General features: G+C 41.8%; 1 protein-coding gene across 4 annotated transcripts in view; it reads right to left on the minus strand.

Annotated features, from left to right (window-relative positions):
- Positions 1–348: 348 nt before the first annotated feature.
- Positions 349–20988, minus strand: part of tet3 (tet methylcytosine dioxygenase 3) — an 80885-nt gene continuing 60245 nt past the window's right edge. For all 4 annotated transcript variants that reach the window (XM_036597877.1, XM_036597878.1, XM_036597881.1 and 1 more), the window contains 7 exons: positions 15469–15562; positions 11580–11788; positions 8307–8457; positions 7861–7950; positions 6753–6890; positions 5989–6337; positions 349–5791 (listed from right to left, as the gene is read on the minus strand). In XM_036597877.1, coding sequence (XP_036453770.1) covers positions 4068–5791; positions 5989–6337; positions 6753–6890; positions 7861–7950; positions 8307–8457; positions 11580–11788; positions 15469–15562 — 2755 coding nt within the window. In that variant the 3' untranslated portion in view covers positions 349–4067. The remainder of the gene's footprint in view (positions 5792–5988; positions 6338–6752; positions 6891–7860; positions 7951–8306; positions 8458–11579; positions 11789–15468; positions 15563–20988) is intronic.

Genomic DNA, 20988 nt, shown 5'->3' on the forward strand with positions numbered 1-20988 from the left:
TAGGTTTGTTGTAGTAGTAGTCTATAACTCTGGCCCTATTCCTAACCCTTACCTTAACCTCAACCCAAAACTTAATCCTAACTTTTATATATTTCTGACTTTCTTATATGTTTCTGTTACTGAGAGTCTGTTGAGTGTTTGTTTCATCAAAAAAGGACCACAGAAAATAAAGTGTCACCCATTTTTCCACCAAATGTTACTGGATCTTCTGAAATATGAGGTCGTCAAAATAGTCAAAATAAACCAATAGAATAGAATAGAATAGAATAGAAGGCGGATCCAGGCGAATAATCATTTCCCCAGACGTTTATTTTTTTTAAATCATGATTTTTATTTTTTTATTTTTTTTTTTTTACTTTTGCAGAACATAAAACAGAATCGTGGGTTTTACCACATACACTATGTATTCACATAATACACCAAACAGCTACAAGGAGAGAGACCAAACAAAAGAAAACACTTTTTACATACTGCATACTTGACATGAAAAAATAGAACCAAGAGCAATCTTTAACTCATATAGGAATGTAGCTGCCAGTTATTCATTTTTTTGTTTGTTTTTGTCGTTTGTTTACTTTTTTGTCTTTTTTCTATATTATGTAAAACTGGGCATGATCAATGTTTCATACTGAGTGCTGACAGAGTGTGGGGGGGGGCAACAAAGAGTGTTCGAATTACAAGTGTGTAAGTGTGGGTGCTTGTGTTTGTGTGGTGTGTACGAGTGAGTAAGGAATGCATGGGTGTTATCAAGAGAGGTTGAGTCATTCCAAGAGAACAACAAAAGAGAAATATATAGAAAATATTTCAAATGGGTAAAAGCGCATTTCTGGGCTCGCGCACCAGAACATCTATTAAGTTAACAGTCTATTCATCTCCATAGCATACAAGTTTCATTTGTCTACCTGTATAATATCATTGATTCTAGATATCTGCTTCAAGTACCATTTTCAGTTATTTGGGGTGAGGGTTAAAAGAAAAACAGAGCGAGAACTGCCAAGAAATTTGAGTGCTTTGCTTTAAATTATGATAATCATAAATGTCTTTCGACGTGACTAAGTGAGGAGAAAAGAAAACAGAATTATCAGCACCATAGACGTTTCCTATACGCTTAAAACTGAGACAACGGTTCATATATCATATTAAAGATTTCAAAAACAGCACAGCAACAGTTCCTTTGCTATGCGCGTTGTTTCTACAGTGACCTCTACGGGTAGCACCATGGTTAAAAGTTTCACTGCCGTCAAATATAAGCGCGGCTTCAAGAAAACATCATCCTGAAATGCAGCCGTCTAAACCATACAATGAAAAAAACTGTTCTACGCCGACAACTGTCGCTTCGGCAAGGTCTACGAAAGTGGCAAAGGTGTAAAACGAACCCCACGTCACATTCAAAGTCCGCGACAGCGCAAACATATACGCACATCCTGCAAAGGGCAATAGAATAGAACAATGTTTTAAGTAAAGAAAGAAAAAACATCCAATTGTAGAATCATTTCAGTGGCTAGCTCAAACCTTGTTTCATTCAATAGATGTTAGATTATAACATCGTCACGCTCAATCCTTACATTTTCCTTCCCATCTCCGATCACATGTTCACGCATGCTGCTGCTTCGCATTTTGTTCTCAGTTCTGTTTCGTTTGTCGGGAGAGGAAGCCTGTATCGGTGGTTGTTCAGAGGTATTGGTCTAAGTACAGTACTTATTAAAAAGAAGAACAGCAGTATATTGAGTACAGAGAACAAACACTGGGGCCCACTTGTCTCAGTGAACCAGAAGTAACCGATCTGGGATCAGCCTTCTCCCGTCCGTCTCACCGGATTCTCTGGGACGTGAGAAGCTACTGATCTTCGTCGCTTTTACTCCGACTCATTCGGAACATATGAACCCGAGTGTTGCGTTAATGTTGAGGGCTTGACATACTGACAACCGTAGACTAAAAAGCAAAGGAATCATTCATGATTTATTCCTCACCAGTTAAATAATCTTACCTAAATATTTAACTATTTACATTTCTATCTCTCCCAATAAAATTCCATTAAAAAAAAGCACAAACAAACAAAACGAAACGAAACAAAAAAAGAAAGACTAGGATTCAAGTTGTCAATATTCCGTTCTTATCATTTTTTTTTCCTCCTCATTAAAATCAAGATTAAAAGTGCTTTTATAAAATCTTTTCTTCTATATTTACAATTTGTCTAAAATGAAACAATAAAACAAAACAAACAAAAAAATGACAGCAAGCACAATAACAATAATCTTCATCATCATCATCATCATCATCATCATGTAATAAATAATAATAAAAAAAAGTAGATAAGTATGTGGATGTAGGCCCGAAGGCCTACAGTCTGTAGCGCCCGTGTATTAGTAGCATGTTGTGACTGTGATCAGCGTCTCAACATGAGGTAAAGAACTAGAGGACGGCTCCATAAGCACCAGACTCTCTCTCATCTGTGAGCACCAAGCAAGTCTACTGCCCTGTGTAAACCCACGGCAACCCTTCGGCTCTCCCCAAGAACCATGCACACGCATACAGTCACGCAACAACACAATCACACGCAACATGCACCACGCGCTTTGGCCAGCCACACAGCCAAAGCGCTAAACAGTGCCGAAATGAGTGAGAAGCACCTCAAACTTAAGGGGGAGATCAGCTGTCAGGGCAAGAGGAGACAAAGAGGAGCTATGGAGTCATTTCAGAGGCATGGAAAGACTTTAGTAGCACCAACCTCCTTCATTGTCCTCTCTTTCTCTCTCTCTGCTCAGGCTGGTAACTGAAGCTTCAGCCTGACCGAACAATTCTAGATCCATTTTTCGACCGGAGCTCTTGATTTCTCCCCTTTGTCTGGCTCACTTTTGGAGAATTCCCGAACTCCAGCCGTGTTTGGGTCAGAACTGCTGGGTCTTGCTGGAGGGCACAGGCTCGGACCCACTGTGGGTCATCTTTAGGGCATTGTAGAGGTGGACCAAACTGCAATAGCACCTCAGAGAACTCTGTCTTACCACTGTCTCAAGGGTAGAAATCGATACTGCACCATGAAAATATACGTCAGCACCGAGTGGTTGATGACACTGATGCCCCAGGAGAGTGGACCTAATCTGGGGCAGCTTGTTGCTTAACCAGACGTATATCTGCTGTTTAAAGAGCACCTCGGTTCACCGTCTGCCACCATTATGGTGAGGGCAAAAATCGGAGACAGCTAAGACAGAAAAAAAGCACCATTGGAAGGACCAGGAAAGACCTCCAGTATATGTAAGTGTGGCACAAAACAGAAAGGCCCCTGTTGATGCCAGGACTTTCCTCGCTTATTTTGGTCGCATACTCTGTGATTACAGCATGGAGCTAGCCCTCTTATGAACACTGTCCTTCCTCCAGAGTGTCTTGCGTAGGTTACAGACACAGGCATGGCTCGCAGTGATGTGAAGGTGCTGTATATTATGGAGAGGTTAATTGGGAAAAAGGCAAAGAGAAAGAAAAAACAACAACACTCAACAAAAGCAAAAAATTATGATTAGCTTGTTCTCACATTCATATCGAACAAGCAAGACTGACGGAGACAAAGTCCCTCGCCATCAAGAGAAGAAAAGAAAAGATAAAAAGCCCTCAAAACAATCATAATATTAATAACAACATTGATGAAAAACAATACGATTAAAATAAAAAATAGTCATCTTCATAATATAATAACAATACCTGTAATATCAACGTCAACAGTAACAATAGCAATCATAATAATATTGATAATAATAGCAATAATAATTAGAATCATTAAATTCACTTAGGGAGGGTAAACTATGGAATCCCTCCCACGTTGGAGAGAACAAGAGCACCATAGGCAGCGTGTCCGTTTGGGGGACTCCCAAACTGCCACCAAAACTTGAGGTAAAAAAAAAAGAAAATGAAAAAAAGAGAAAAGTGCCCCTCTATCCTTCCCTTCCACTGATGGTCTGGGAGGGAATGCAGAGCTGGGAGAGGTTCAGGGTTTAAGGAATGGTTGAGATTCCTTTAGCATTTTCGCACCCTGCATTTCCACTCCTGGCCACAGAGGAGCACCTGTCTGCAAGAGCTTACATAAAGCGACTGTAGGGCCCTGTGAGCTGGGTGAAGGCGTAGGGTGACACAGTGACCATGGTGGTGGTTTGATGTGTGGGGGCCAACCGTGTCACCACCCCTTCCCGTTTGTCCTTGGTGGGCCCCGAGGAAGGACTTGAGGCTCCGTCGGCCCACTTGCGCTTCTTGCCGTAGGCCTTGATGTCTTCCTGTGAGAGGCCCAGAAGAGCTGCTTCCTGCTGCCTCTGCCTTGCCCGCTCAGCCAGCAGCTTCATCTTGGCCTCCCACAGCGCTAGGCCATGGCAGGGCTGGTTCAGATTCTTGTGCTGGTAAAACACCAGGGAGATGCGAGTTGGGTGACTGCGATCTGGCTTCTTCAAGGGCGTGGTGGCGTGTAGCTCCCGGCGGGCGCACTCAATGAGAATGGAGCCATGGCCTGGAGCCACCGCTACTCCTCCAATGTTGGGGTCAAGGAAGTTGTGCTCACTGTCTGACCACACCTCCTCCTCTTCAAGCTCTCGTTCACTCTGGCTTTCTGCCTCCATCTCCCAGCAAGCTTGCCCGTCTGCCTTCTGCAAGGCGTCTGGAAACAGACGGCCCTCTGGAGCTGGAGATGGAGTGTTTCCTGCTGCGGAAGCACCGCCGGACTTCCAGGCCTTCTCCTGCAGCCCCAAAGGCGTTGAGCCTCGACTCTCTACCGCCTGGGACAGCATCCTGTCTGGGAATGCCCCAACTGGGGTACCCTGTCTAAGGCCCCCAGGACCAAAGCCTGCAGACCCTATCGGACCCCAAGCTTTGGGCTGTGGACTGGGGACAGGGCTATCCCAGCGGAGTGGGGTACCTGGGTGAGGGGAAGCAGCTGGAGATGGGCCTGCTTTCAAGGCTGGTGAGGGAGAGGGAGCAGGGGATGCCATTGGAGTACCAGGGTAGGAGCTCCACTGATGCTGTGGATGAGCATACTGAGGATGTTGAGGCTGGGTATGGTGCTGCTGGTGGAGCTGTTGCTTGTCTGGAGTGAAAGGTGAATGGGCTAGACCAGGTCTGAGATTTCCATCCCAGCCTTTGGATGCCAAGCTGCCATTGGCCTTGTGGCCAGGCCAGGCCTCAGGTTGAGGGGTGACGCTAGGGGTGGTGGGGCAACTGCGGACTTGCCCATCCATCCTGCTTTCATATAGTGGCACTTCCATAGGCTCCTGCTTGATGACTGGTGTGACACGGTGTTGATCTGGGGTTGCAGACGGGGTACGAGTAGGGGGAGCCGGAGACTGGGATACCTCAGACTGGTGCAGATACCCAGGGTTGCCCAAGTTGGTCACTTGCAGCTGACGCTGCTGATCAGAGCGGTTAGGGTATGCTTGTGCCAGCCTGGCCTGAAGACCCTGGATATCAGGTTTCTGTTCTGCTGCAGCAGCCTTGGTCCAGGTCCCATTACGACCCTCACAGCTCAAGACCTCAGGGGGCAAAAGTGCATTGGGGGGGTAGTTGTAGTAATTGTAGGGCATACCTTGGAGGTTAGGATGGAAGCCATTAACAGGGCTAGGCGCAGACGGCTGGCCATTGGAAGGCAGGCCACCTCTTGCATAGGGACCAGGGTAGGAATAGGCACCATTAATCCTGTAGGGATCAGGACACATCTTGCCATTCCCAAGGGCTGGGTAGCCATCAAAGTCTCCATTCATGGCCTGAAAGCGGTCAACCAGCTCTTTTTTGATGGTGGGCTTCACCTCTTGTTTTGGAATTGCTGAAAGTAGATGCAAAATGATATGAGTACAAAAATATTACAGAAAGAGGCTGAAGATATGGCACTAGTTACCTGTACTATCAAAAAGAAAACAGCACTACAGTACTGTACAGTACTGCAATCAGAAGGAAGAATCATGCCAAGGACCTTAATGTAATAACTGCCTTCAATATATTACTTGTGTAGTGGATTCACACCTTTATTGCCTTGCTGCAAGTGCGGTGAAACTGCAAGCCGGACTTCCTTCTTGATCGTCTTCTCTGGTGTCTCTGCTAGCTGCTGTTTCTTGTTCTTCTTCTCTGATGCAGCTTTCTTGGCCTCTAAACGACGCTGCCGGCAGGACTTGGCAGGCTCCGGAAGTTTCCGGACCTCTCGGCGGAAACTGCTGAGCACCTGGATGGCACCTGTCTGTATTTTGAGGCGCTGGTTCTCCTCATTGCCAAACTCATCCGTTGGGGAGATCTTATAAAGCGGAAGCACATGAAGCTGTTCGTCGTCCGGGATCACCCCCACCTGCCGATTGTCCTCTTTTGTGAGAGTGCAGACCTGAAAACAAGAGTACTGGATTTAATACAGGGCTGGAAACCAGTCTGTGTTGAGTCTTATATTTCCTACTGCATTTTAAGATGTCTTATCACCAGGAAACTTCACTGTGGGATGGAGTATAGTCACATATGTTTGGTTGTATGTCTGGCTCCTTTTGCTTATCTGTCAGTAGGAATTCCCACCATTTCTTTTTAATCTTTATACTAACCATTATACACCCAACAAATTAGGCAAAGGTACTGACTAAGATCTCTTAACAAGGAAGGTTCCCTAAAATGCTGTCTGCAACCACATACACAGGCACCAAACTGTATATGACCCCATAAATAATTGGTATATCACTGTCTTACACATACCCAAGTCCCAAACAAACACTTACATTGACATATGCATGCACACACACATACAGACGTACCACAGTGCAGCCGTTGTGGAGGTTATGCTGGTCTTTGTGAGCATGGGCACAAAAGTCCATGCATGCAGTGATGCCTGAAAAGGGCCGCCCTTCTTTCAGACCCAGCCGGCAGTCCGTTGCCACCTTTTCATTCGCACACTGTGGAAAAAAACAGGGAATGCACAATTACCTAGCTAGATCAGCACAAACTACTTCTTTACTCTTCATTTTCTGTGCAAAAAACTTTTTTTTAACATGTCCATCAGACTAGACGACATTAATCCTCTCACATTAGAACTTGCTTGGGTTAGAAATGCCTTGAAATGAAACCTGACAGCTCATTTTTGGGAAGCATTCATCAATAAATTAGACAGCTGTGGTCTTTTCTGCCTTTGAGCCACAAGTCTCTATGCTCATTTTCTCATTCAACTATCAGGGTGGCCTGCCTAACCACCCGCAAAATAGCCTTGAGGATACAAAACTCTATGCTGTTGTGGTTCATCTAGCTCTCCTCTGTAGTATCATTTTAACAGCAGCGCATAATTTCTGGATCACAGACCGCTCATACAATGTTCTTATACACAACAATTGTGCCAGTTCAAGAGGTTTCCTGTGCACTGGACTAAGGAAACAAACAGGTTTATGCATGAACTGCACATTTTCTTAGTCAAAGCGATTGTTTGAAGATCTACACAATTTTCTCTTTACACCAAATTTATAAAAATGAAAAGAGCTACAGACAAAACTCAGGCTTGATGGTTGCTATTACTGTTTTAACTATGAAACTATCTTTTCTTCATTTGTACTAATAATAGTCATAACATATTATAGTGTCAGATTCTGCGTAAGCAAGTCTATTTGAAATTACCTAACAGCTCGACACAGTTTAAAGCAAGTAAGTGCTGATTTATGCATGCAGTTGGTATGCAGCACAACGGTAGTTGATGGCTAAAGCTTGCATTATGTGCTAGCTACATTAGCCTTGTAGCTCTGGTGCAAAACTGAAGAACCACACATGTCTTGGCTGATCGACTACAAAAGTGCATAACTTGATTTTTTGGCACTTTAAAGGAGAATTTCCAAGCTTGACTCTGGGGAAAAGCCTGTCAAAGCCTGAGGCTGGTCTTACCTGGTTGCTGTATGCCTGAGGGGCAAGCCTTTTATACAGAGGTGCCACCCTGGTGGCCAGGTCCTGGAAGTTATCCCTGAGAAGCTCCTCCTACAGGAGAAAAATTCCATTAACATTTATTTCCATGCTTGTACATGTACTCACACTTAAGCTACATATAGTTGGTGATGAGCAACTGAAAAATCTTCAACAAGACAGATATTCATAAGGCATAACATATTTAATAAGGCACTTCATTCAAAACGTTCTGTTATTGAGCCAACAATGACTCATATTTTCGATTAGCATTCATGATTAAAGAGGGCCTTAATAATGGAGTGTGTTCCAATTCATTGTACTGACTCCTTCCAATTGTGCTGATAAGCCACATACAATTACCCACAGTTTGAACATATAATTACATTTCTAATTTACACTGTAATGTAACTCTTATTCAAGTCACTGACCTCTTTGGGGTGTTCTCCCTGTAGTCTGAACTTGCGGGGTGTCTTACTGCGGGCGTACTTGCACCCGTTGAAGTACATGCTCCAGGAACACCCGAAAGAGAAGGAAGCACCACAGGTCTCGGGGTCTTTCCCCTGGCATGCGCACGTACGACTGCGGAGAAGAAACAGCATTTTAGTACACGGTCACTGAACTGAACACCAGTTTACTGATTTAAGACACTCCATTCAACTCAACAGGTAACTTTCAAAACCTCCAGGAGTTGATTTAGGTGCATTAGGGTGTGCTGCAGGACCTGAAGTATACGTGACAGTATGACCTTGTAGTGATGCTTGTAACATAATATGATAGGGCTTATGATATCAGCTTAAATCAGCTTAAATCTTTTTTTATTTGAAAATACTAGCCCATTCCAAAATTAACAAATGAAAGCCTCTGGACGTATGTAAATATAAATAACTGTATACTACAGCAACTGTGGATTCATTTTCTTTTATTCAAAACTAACTGGAAAGCAAATAGAAATTTTACAAGAAATACTTCAATACTTTGCTACACTCTAATATTGCAGTGTTGCTCCTATATTCATACATGACTATGCAAAAGTCTGAACATCCCCAATCAAATGACGTGTTTATTTTCCAAGTAAAACACATCCTCTACACTGTTAGAAATAAAGGTTCTGTGCAGGTATTTCTCGTTCATTAAGGTAAAAACAATGTAAATGTTCCCTTAAAAGTACAACAGTGGTTTTAAGGTCTGATTGTGAACCTTAAATAAGTTTTTCCAGGTGAAAAGTTCGTATTTGTACCTTTTCATAACCGAATGTTTTAAAACAGAACAGTAAAATAAAAGCCTGGAGACGAGACGGGGTGTGTGGAGTCAGTACAACTTAGAACACATCATTTCAGTGGATTATGGTACAATTATGTTCCCTGACTAAAGGTACCCTTAAGGGTACCACCCCAGTGACAAAAGGGGTACTGCCCCAGAGACAGTTTTGTACCTTGCATTTGACATACTGAACATAACAGTTTCATTTTTTCTTCCAATATGTTAAATTCAGCAAATAAACGCTATCCGTGCTTTAAAAGCGTGTTGCCGGTAGAGGATGTGTTAACATATTTTCACTTCAAATCAACCAAGTACGTCATTTGACCAGGGGTGTACAAACTTTTGCATGCAACTGTATTTCCGAAGCACATGCAACAGCAGTTTCCATTCGCAAAGCATTAAGAATGAATGACAGCTGAGGCACAGCAATCACTGTAACCCGCATTTCGCAATGATGCCTAAAGTGTTAACAGCAATTTGCAAAGTCCTTCTATTGTTTTCTAGATTAAATTCATGGTTATTTCCCTGGCGTTCCATGATATCGAGGCTCATCATAAGTTGCTGTGGCTTAGCGAGTTTAACGTTAGCCATTCCTTACTTCGCTGTATCAATACCAGTGCCAGAAACCTCAGCACAAAATAGTGAGACCATATATTTTGATTATTGCCTGTACAGCTTTTCGCGCACCCCTGGTTAGTGTAATCCCAACACTAAACTCTGCACTGCTGTAAACCCTGTGTTTGTTACTCTTGAAGAATCAGTGGCCTGGAATGAGTAGTGCATACCACAAAAATATGATTTAATTCACATAATTTTGCTTGGTTTGTTTTGGCTCTGCAAAACGTGCATTACTGTCAGAGCAGATGTTGTCTGGCAGGCCAAATGAAAACCATTTGCTGGACAAAACTGCCTAGTGGGCCACAGTTTTGGAAGCACTGCTTTCAACTACATAATAAGGAGCGCACAGAAATGAAATGATTCAGTTTATCACTCTAGCTCACATTAAAAAAAAAACAGCTTACAAGATCCAGGGAGCTGCTGCGCCTAGAACCCCATAGGGCAAAGGGGTCTCCAAGTCAATCCACAGCAGAGTTTAATGATTACCCTGCTGTAAGACGTCTGAGTCTCAACAGCTAAGGTTCAAGTCTTTCATTAGCTAAAGCAGGTGTGTCCAAGCTGGGAAAACACTAAGTCCTGCCGAATGGAGTTAAGGATTTACCTTTGTACTGCTGGAAATGACCCATTTGTACACATCCAGTCGTTTGTAAGTATTGGCACCCGGTTAAATTGCATTCTTTTGATTTTTTAAGCGAAAAGAAGTTAACGTCAGCTACAGAGAACCCATCTGTTCACATTTTAATACACAGTTACTGTTTATTTGATGGATTTAACAGGTGTATAACTCACTAAAATCAATAAAATATAAAATACGGCCTCTGCAAAAGTTATGGTATATTTTATGTTTTATTTTTTCAGCAAATAAATAAAAATTGTGCACTAAAATTTGAGGAAAACACCATATTTAAGTGTGTTTTCTGCTTATTTTCAGTTAGAAAACCAACGTCATTTGAGCTGGGAAGTTTTTCTGAAATTTGGTGACGGCAGCTGTGGCCGTCGGACTGAAGGCTCTGCCGTCTCTGTAACGCCTGATTCACACATGCTACCTTTGTGTAGTGTGAGCGGTACAGCTCAACGCACTGGCCTTTCATACATACAGTGTTTAATCTGCGGAGTAGCAGCGAGAGAGTCATACAGACTTTCCTCTTTCCACGTCAAGTCACTCTGCTCATTAAAAATATTATTTATGAAAGTGCACGGTATGTTTGTTTACCCTCGACAGCATTCTGACTTGTGATTAGGCAAAAGTTTCAAGCCTGGTAGACCAACCAGGAAATCTGTTTGCAACACAGAATGTTTAACTAGTAGTTCATCATGAGCTAAAATAAATTTTATAAAATAGCGTTTTAAAGTTTTATATGGTTTTCTGTTTAATTTGATTGATTTTTATGGCTTATTTCAGTTTTATACTGGTTTACTGTAACAGTTTTGTATTGTTTGTATGTGTGATATAGTGATCATTCTACGTTGTTAGGCTACACATTAACTTGCAGGATTTCTCTATATGCGTGCTTCAGCCTGCTCCTGCCTGCAGAGTCCAGACTTCTAACCCAAAGCTCTGGAATGGTGCTATATTACACTGTTATTATATCAAAACCTATCAAAACTCTTTATTAGGACTCTTTTTACACCTTTTGGAAACACTAGCTGCTGTTTATGTTGTGTGAAAACTGAATGATCAATAGACCAACAGAAACAGCCCTAATAACCTTTTCTCCTGAATCCTGAAGACAGTGATGATAAATAAACCTTATCATTATTATTAATGCTAAACTTCATTGTAGAAACATTTGGACTTTGCAGCTGATGTTTTTCTCACTCACTCGTCATTGAGGCCACAGCGGCGGCTGGTGGGGTTGCCGTATTTGGTGAGCGTGTCGGAGACTTCTTGGTAGAGTTTGTCCCCCACAGACTTCGGAACGCCCTCCCAGGCCAGGATGAGGATGATGATGACTGCATTGGCACAGTGGTGACCCGCCCGGTGCCTTACCAAACACAACAACTTCTCTTTCTCACTGCTGCGCCGAATCACCTGCAGAGGGCAGAAGAGAGAGAAAGAGTGATATATAAACATATATATAGAGAAAGAGAGAGAGAGAGAGAGAGAGAGAGAGAGAGAGAGAGAGAGAGAGAGAGAGTGTGTGTGTGAAGAAAAAAGACAGAGAGAGAAATAGAGATTACAAGAGAGATAGTAAAATGGAGAGAAAGAGAGACAGAGAGAGAAAAAGCATGAGAGATACAGAGAAAGAGAAAGAAAGTGGAAAAACAACAGGGGGGTTTAGATAGAGATAGAGTTACATAGAGAGTGACCAATAAAACCAATTAGACGCAGCCATTACACTTCATAAGCAAAACTATACCGCATAACCATCCGACTGCTACAGTTTAAGTGACTCATTTAAATACAACACAATGCAAAAATTTATTTTCTTCTCATTTACTGCAAAACTATTACAGTCCTTATCTGTCTGACCTGTATTCCCTTCAATTATGCATTCAAATCATTACTATTATGTCAAAATTTTAAACAAAAAGGAGAAATACAGAAAATTACAGTTTGATTATATACTATTTCACAACAAACACAGCAGGAGGAAGACTGAATGATCCTCCAGAAGCCTTAAGTGTGCAGGGAAAATGTCGCTATCGGCACTATAAGGATTATCTGCCATCAGCACATATGCTTTCAACCATAAACCCATTAGCTGGGAGAGAGTGAGTGTACTAAGAGGCAGTGCAGCCCCCTGCTGCTTTATAGCCTTTGGCTAATGATAACAGGTTGCCTTTCAGTGAATGGGTCATTGCCATCTCCCTTGCAAACAAACAAACAGTATATGAACATAAGCAATTTCCAAGCTCTTCCATATATTCCGTCTACGTCGGTTCACTTGAATTCCAATAAACCTACAGTTACCTCAACAACTGTTCTATTTCTTATATCAAACTCATTTTAGAACCAATGAATAACCTTCTCTGTAACTATCCCTAAGTAATCCCTTGCTAATAATTTAGCTGTGAAAGACTGTTAAACATTTACAGGCAGAGTGAGACCATTGTTTGTTCTCTATTATACCGTTTCAGGACATGGGCAACGAGTTCGAGCACTCAGGTCAACAGACTTTACAGCGAAATTGCACCTAGAGGACTCTGTGCAAAATCTTACAGGTGCTGGGTTGCAGGCAAGGGTTTAATATCATAAATGTCTAGGTCATCACTGGCAAGCAGCAACTAGATTACAAATAATACAGTCTGGATTATCGTCCAGACATTGGTGATCCATTCAGCAGCAGCAGCATTTGTGCATATATATACACTAAGATGAGAAACAACTACCTTGTACTTCAGCTCATTGGCCATTTTATCATCTAGTACATATATGCACTTTGTAGGTTTACCATTACTGACTGTAGCCCATCTGCTGCAATTTATCTACCATGTCCATCATTGGAAAGGGACCACCATAGGACCACCACTGACTATTTTTTGAGTGCTGGAGGTGCTACTGGAGTTTTTACATACTTCTATGCAGAGAAGTTGATGCACGTGAGTCCGAGTTGAGTCTCAAGTCTCCATCGGTAGTTTATACTATGACGCACATACGCATGTTAGCTAGCGCAACAGTGCAGTAGCTGATCCAGCTGAAGTCTTAGCAAGTTTTAAAGGAATGTGATCTGTAAATTACTAAAACTTCAGCAAGATTGGCTGACGGCTTCAGCTATAATACCTAATGCTATTTTGCTGTCTAAACCACAAGCTAGCCAACTGTTTCAAGTTGCGTTCCCTCTTTCCTTTCAACCGAACATTTACTGCATGTAGCACATTATGGCCGTAGCAAAGCTGACACGCATGTAAGTCACACAGGTAAAGCTGGGAATGAAAAGCTTTTATTCAGTTATTGACAATTCATAAATCTTGAGTCATGAGTCATTTGCGAGCGAGTCGAGGCATGAGTCGGTCAACATCCACACCTCTGCTTCTATATACTGTGCTGAGAATAGGGCTGTGATGGTATGGATTTTGTTTTTACTGCGGTGAAAAAGCAACATATCCCCACACTTTGGCTTAGGAACTAGATCTGAGGCTATTTAATCGAATAATGTCAACCGGCTAGCGTCAACTGCATGGGCAATACCTAACGAGAGAAGTGTGCTCGCTATAAGAGCTTGCTATTAAAATCTAACTCCAACTATTTACGTTATGCTCCTGTATTTAATGTCCGTGTGTTCTGTGTGTATATATTCAACTGAATGTTGTCTGTAGATATTACAAGCACAAATAAGCAATGATTATTTCATAACACACACCAATGTTATTTCATAACACACACCATATAAACTCCTGTAACTTTTACCAGCTAAAAGAAAAAAAATGTAACACAAACACCCTGTGGTAGGTGCAACTGCGGTAATGCGGTCATCATCACAGCCCTAGCTGAGAATACTCCACCAGCCAAAAAAATCCAAAAATGACCACTGATGAAGGCCTAGAGAATGGCCAATATAAACTATTCATGGAAAAAGATGGGCTGCGGTCTCTAAACTGTGCACTACCGATCTATTGGCCAGTAAATTTATAATCTCATATAACACTGCATGAAGATATAACGGACTGAGATGGACAATGAAACATCCCCCCTTTCATAAATATAAATCATGAGTTTTGAAAGGTGTCCATTGGTTTTGAACCAGACTTATGAGATGCTAACACAGATTTTGGGTGACAGACTTTTAATACTTGTTAGCGACATTAGCTCCAGTGCAAAAGCAAACTAGGGACACCAAACATGTCTTGTTTGAGAGACTACTCTTTGAGTAAGTGGGGAGGGGGGGGGGGGGGGAGGGGGGGCTGTGTACACTTGACTTTTTGGTGATCGATTCCTCTAGTTGGTACTGTCTGTGTTTACAAGCAAAGATTTTTGCCAGTCCGATTGAATACATTCCGATTACAGATTCAGACTGAGGTGTTTATTCTCACTCTACTCAACAATCTGATGGAAAATCTCTGTTTACATGCTCACTACAAGTAATCCGGTCCAAATTTACTCGCGTGGGTAAAGAACCACTTAGTGTAGATGTTACCATGACAACGAGCATCGCGTGAGTCCAGTCAGAGTGAGATGAGCAGCAGTGAGCAGCGCTTTTGTTTTTAATTGCTTTAAAATGATGTCAGACACAGGAAAACGTCCTTCACATGTCCTTATTAAAGCAGGCCGAGAGGAAGACGTCGTGTTCTGAGACACATAAGCTGGACGTCCGTCCCACCGCCGTCTTTTAAAGATCAGAGCATAAACTTCGTCTCCTCTTCAGACCAATTTCTGTTCCGCCATGTTGAACGGTATAAACTTTCACCATGACGTGACGAACATGATCAGAGCAGACTTAAACTTTCTGATAGGGAATGTAATCAGATACAGGCGTTTACACGGATATTATTCTTCTATTTAACAGATTATTTACAGGATTACCCACCTCGTTCAATCAGACAGTAATTGTATTCCGAATAGCCTCAATCGGACTAGTCTATTCCGATTGAGGTGTTTACATGGACGTATTCTAATCCGACTGTGCTATTAGTCGTATTATTAACAGATTGTTAGGCTGCATGTAAACATGGCTATTGATGCGAAGAACGGTATGTTTGACACAACATATGAGGGTATCTTGGTTAGTCTTGGTTGGATATGCGCCCTTTTGAGGGACATTTCATACTCACCCACTTCGCGATAGGACATCCTTGTGAACTCTTGCCTTCCCTGCCCGTGAACAGAACCTTCTCTATACGGATGGCTTCCCCCTTCTCTCCAAACCTGTAGTGAAAAACACACAGAATCAGGTTCGGTTCCATTTACAACAAGCGCCAGTTTCAGCAGGGAGGGAATGGGGGACTGGAACAGGCCCAAAACTTTCAGTTTAAGAGCTGTGCGATGGGGTCAGAGGAGCACCAATTCAAACAATTCATCTCATCAAATTATCACTGTGTCACAGTCATCAGCACAAAATTAAAGCGAAACAAGGCTGGCTCTCATTCAAATGACTAAACTCTTGCCTAATTGAAGAGGTTAGAGTAGTTGAACCTCTTTTAGACTGAAATTGTGTGCAATGTGAATTATGCACACACACACACACTAGTTGTTTTTCTGTAACAGTGCTCGGTCCTGAGCACTGTTCACGAGTTCTTGCTAATATTCACAGCAGCATGAAAACACCACAACAGCACAACACAGCTCAGGAGTCTCTATACGTACGCCTGAGGTCGGGACCGTGAAAGTGAGTATCGACATACGAGTCTATGCAAATATATTGTTGCTGTGGTATAAAACGTCACAGCTGACTTTCCAATTACAGGGGATCCAGAGGGAGCTTAGCTCCACTAAAAGAGAGAACAAGAAAGCAATAAAAAAATAAAAATCTCCCCTGAAAACAATAAAGCCAGAGGTTGGGGGGGGCGGCGGGGGGGAGAGAGGCGGGGTCGCAGATGCATTATGCATTAATACAAGAATACATTTCTGTGCATGAGAAAAACAAGACGAAGTCAAACTCTCAAGAGTCCATCTCTCCTGCGTCTTTCTGTCCAGGGCATACAGTTGTGTGCAAAAGTTTAGGCACCCCCGGCCAAATGATGTTTTCTTGATTTTTTTTTTTTTTAAATGAACAGAAGTAATCATAAAAATAATAATAATAACAATAATATTTATTTATATACCACTTTCATGCCGGTGGCAGCTCAAACTGCTTCACAAGCAGGTGATAAAGCTCAACAGTAATGCAAGAAATTATAAGTATTCATTTAGAATCATAACAAGAAAATGACAGATCAAATTAAAAGATAAACACCACGAGACGCAGTTTTAATTAAATGCTGAGTTTTAAGATGTTTATTAAAAGTGTTCATTGAGCTTGACTGTCTAATAAAAGGTGAACTGAGCTCCACAGTTTAGAAGCAGAATAACTGAACGAGTCTCTCCCTGTTTTCTGTATTTTACTGAAGGTGTTCAGAAGGTCAGTATCTAAAAATCTAAGATCACGTGTTGGAACATAAACAGACAGACACTCACAGTGATGTAAGCGGAGCTTTAAGGTCATTTAGAGCCTTAAAGAACTGAACGAAGTGCATATCCATTATAGAGAACAAATAAATCAACAATATATGGAGCGTTCAAACTCCTGATTAAGTCCGAGCTGAACGTAAAATGTGATTTGAAGTTCTTCTTCTAGCTGGTCTGTTTCAGTCCTGTGCTTTCTCTGAGTAAAGGTATAGAGATGTTAGCTTTTCCCTTGCTCGTGGTTGTACGAGTGTGATAGCTGCATTGTACATGTTGTATCATTATTGCTCAATAGTCAGTTATATTATTAGGCTTTTTTTGATGCCTTTAAATATCATTTTGGAACAAATGCGCATATGTGTGGTGGGGGAGGCTCTGCGTGCACGTGTTTGTACTGTAAACACATGAAGGTTAGTGTGTGTGTTCACTATTGTCATGCACAAGAGCTGTACTCCACCTTATTGCACATAAAAATGATTTATGTATCGCAGTTGTAGGGCAATCTCGCACTGCAGCCTGTTCTATTGTACTGTTTTATTGTCTGATCTCAAAGGAGGATCTCTCTGAGAGCCAGCTGCTGAACTGTTATGTGGCATAGATCAGTATTTCAGCTTTAGTGCATGCAGCAAACTAAAAATAGATCTGCAAGCACTCATGCATGTGATTATTAGAAATGCTCAGTGTTCAAAAGCAGAGCTAAAACTTCAAAGCAGAAGTTTGGGCCAGCCCCCATTCTTAACTGTAGATACACTCGCAATGCGAGTTGCTCATTGGCATCAACATTTCATCCTTCACTTGAGTTACTTTTCTGGAGATGCAGGGTTTTGTTAAGACAGTGATGATATCCTTTGCATTAACATACAGTGTGGACTCTGAGTGTAACAATACAGCCTGTCATGCTGTGTCTTTTAATATGAGCCTCTCTATTTAATACGCAAAGCCATTGAACTATACATTCAAAGGACTTGAGCAAATAAAACACTACTTATTGTGTATAAATATGAAGTAATAAATGAAGCAAGCCCACAATGACGGCAGACCCTTGTCCTTTGAAAACACTGCTTACTTTTTACCTTAATATCATAGCGATAGGGATAGCACACTCCCTAAGAGCATACAGCTGTTGTCGGAACAAAACCCTGCATCTCCAAAATGGTAACTTTACAGGAGAAGGAAAAAACATACTTTACTTTTAATGTAAGTCAATGGAACCAGACTTTTTTCCATGTCATTTTGGGCCGTTTCTTTTGGTCTATTCATCATGAAATTTACACACAATGTACAGGGCAACAGGCATTTTCAAATGATGTCAAAAACCTAAAAACGACAAAAAATGGAGATACGAAGTTTTGTCCTGGCAGCAGCTTGTGGCTGGCATGTTAGTATAATATACTGTATTTTTTTAATGCTGAATGCTCTTAGAAACTGAAAATGGAAACATTAACCCAAGATTTTCCAGCACTTCTTATTTTGCTGTATCCAATCAACGCAGTACTGCATCAAAACGAATTACAACGTTTCAACTAGCGTCGAAAATACAAGCTTTAGTTAAGCTTCGATATGCTATTTGCACACAGTTGTGACAGGAAGCACGTGTGCTATTATAGACACCCCCCACCTTTCCTCGTCAAAATACCTCCTTATTGGGCACTGCTGTCAATGGTCAGAGCACAGAGGCTGCAAACTGTGGAACTGAACACCCCCCACACCACCCCACCCCCAAACCCTCCCCATTCATCCCCAATCACACACTTCAGCGGAGAAGCATCCCACTCCACAGGGTGGCCCAGCCAGGGTCGGAGGTCATATTAGGATGAGGCTTAGATTCAGAAAGTTTTAGTTCCTATGTCATTCTCGAAAACACAAACAAAAGGGATGCGTCCCCCACCTCCGACCCCTCTGCCCTCTTGAGCTGGGATGACTCAGCTGTGTAGTGGGTCTTTAGAAATACACCCACAATGTGGTCAATCACTCTCCCCCAATCAGGCAGAAAGAGCGGGAAAGTGTGGAGGATGGAGGTGTGTCTGCCAAACCAGCTTAAAGCGTTGCATGCATCACAGAATAGAGGTGATATCGACAAAATACGGGATTTGGTAGACTTTGCGATCGCAATGCATCTTGCAGTATATCAAAACTCAGTGAGTGAATCAACAGTGACATGGGAGTTATTTACTTCTAACTATGTTGACCAAAGTGTCTATGATATGACAAAAATATCATATCATGATACCTGAAAACACTTTCGTTGTAGACGATACGCACCACTATCTATGCTGGAAAAGCCACAATGCACCAATAGTGGCGGATTTAAAAACACCAACAATGAGTAGTAGAGTAGTAGTAGATTTTCATTTATTTCACATAATAAAGTCCAATTTATCAAGAATAATTATGCTCTATTTGCAATAAAACATGGAATTTCAAAGCTTTTAATTGCCAATGATCTCTACAATATACTCCGAAAGCATACGGTACGTAATTTATCACAATAACGACAAAATATCATATCGCCCAGCACTGTTTACAGAAACACTAAGCATCAGCCGAAACAGATTCAATATTTTTGTCCTTGAAAACTGCTAAACTGTTTAATAAGCTGTTTTTAATCGAAGCTCTTCACTTCAGATGATCACATTTAGGGCATTTGGCAGACGCTCTTATCCAGAGCGACTTACAACTGTAATCATTTTACACAGGTAGGTGAAGGTAGTGTTAGGAGTCTTGCCTAAGGACTATTGGTATAGTGTAGGGTGTTTGCCCAGGCAGGGATTGAACCCCAGTCTACAGCGTAGAAGGCAGCAATGTTACTCATTACACTATAAAAGCACCAATCCTCTCAAAGAAGACTGTCATGATGAAACTACTCAAACTCTCTCCTGCAGCGCAGCAAGAAACACATGGCACAACATCACATCACACCGTGTGACTGAATGATATTTCATGATAATCAGTTACAAGATTGAATCACATTCATTTATTTTGCCCTCCGATATCACATCCGGCGCTTTCTGCTGAGATCAGCCCGATCCTGTAACCAGAACACCCACAGACACACTCATCCCCGTCTTCCCTCCTCTCTCTCTCTCTCTCTCCAGTGTGGATCTGATGGAGATTATTTCCTCTTTACTCCGGTCGTATTGTGAGTCAGGGATCAGAGAGAAGAAGCAGAAGGTGAATTTTTTTAAAAAAGAGGGAGAGAGGAGGGAAGGTGGAGAAAAGAAGTAGAGTAAACAGTAGAGGAGAAGAGAGATGCTTATCCACAGCTGTGCAAGGGTCTCGTGCCAGGATCCTCAAGATACGGCTTCACTATAACCCTCACAGAACAAGCGCAGGGGCAAGAGGAGCTGTTAAGCAAACTAGCGGAGAGATTCTGTGAGAATTGCGGCGTGTAAACTTTCGATCCATACCACATTTGAGCATAGTCTTAGTCATAGTCTTGCTCTGAAGAATTAAAACAAGTGGGAAAAAGTCAGAAGTGCAGACTCTCAAACCTGTCCTTATAAATGTAAAGGTAAATGTGAATTATAATGTAATTATTACATAATAACTGTGTTATTACTGTGTAATTACATTTAAATAGTTAAGCAATGTAAGCTGAACGCACAATAGCAAAAATAAAGGCTTAGTAAAGGTGAAAGCACCTTTATGAAATCCATATGAGAAAGACAGCATGCCTCTTTTGCGCTGATGAGTCATATTGCATGCTCGTCTACGGAGTTCGCTAAGCTGTCACGTGTGCAATATCTGTGGTTGTTTATTTTCTCCGTAAATAATTATTGTTCACTGAAGCAAAGCGAACGCCTCCGTAAGATGTTTATCGAGGCCTTAACTCTAACCCTAAACGCAATCCTTGTTGATCAGTTGATTCTAAACAGTGGTGAGGTTAAGCTTAGGATTCGAGCCAGGGTTTGAAAATTATGGTCAATTTAGTAGATATTTAGTTCAACGTAACTTGAAGGTGAATTAAGTATCTACAAAGCATCTGAAGTGGACTATCCAAATAAAGTGTTGCCAATCATCCAATTCCTGGTTTGGCTTAATCAATCCTTCCACACCAGCTCACAAGATATTGACTACTTTACTGAAAGTAAGACTTTGTCACTTTGTACTGTATTTAGGTCTATTTGTTTTATTCTAATGATATGTGGTGATTTTACAACCCTAATTAAACTAAAGGTAAATGGAAGCTT

This window comes from Colossoma macropomum, unplaced genomic scaffold, assembly GCF_904425465.1.
Source record: "Colossoma macropomum unplaced genomic scaffold, Colossoma_macropomum, whole genome shotgun sequence".
Classification (NCBI taxonomy): Eukaryota; Metazoa; Chordata; class Actinopteri; order Characiformes; family Serrasalmidae; genus Colossoma; species Colossoma macropomum.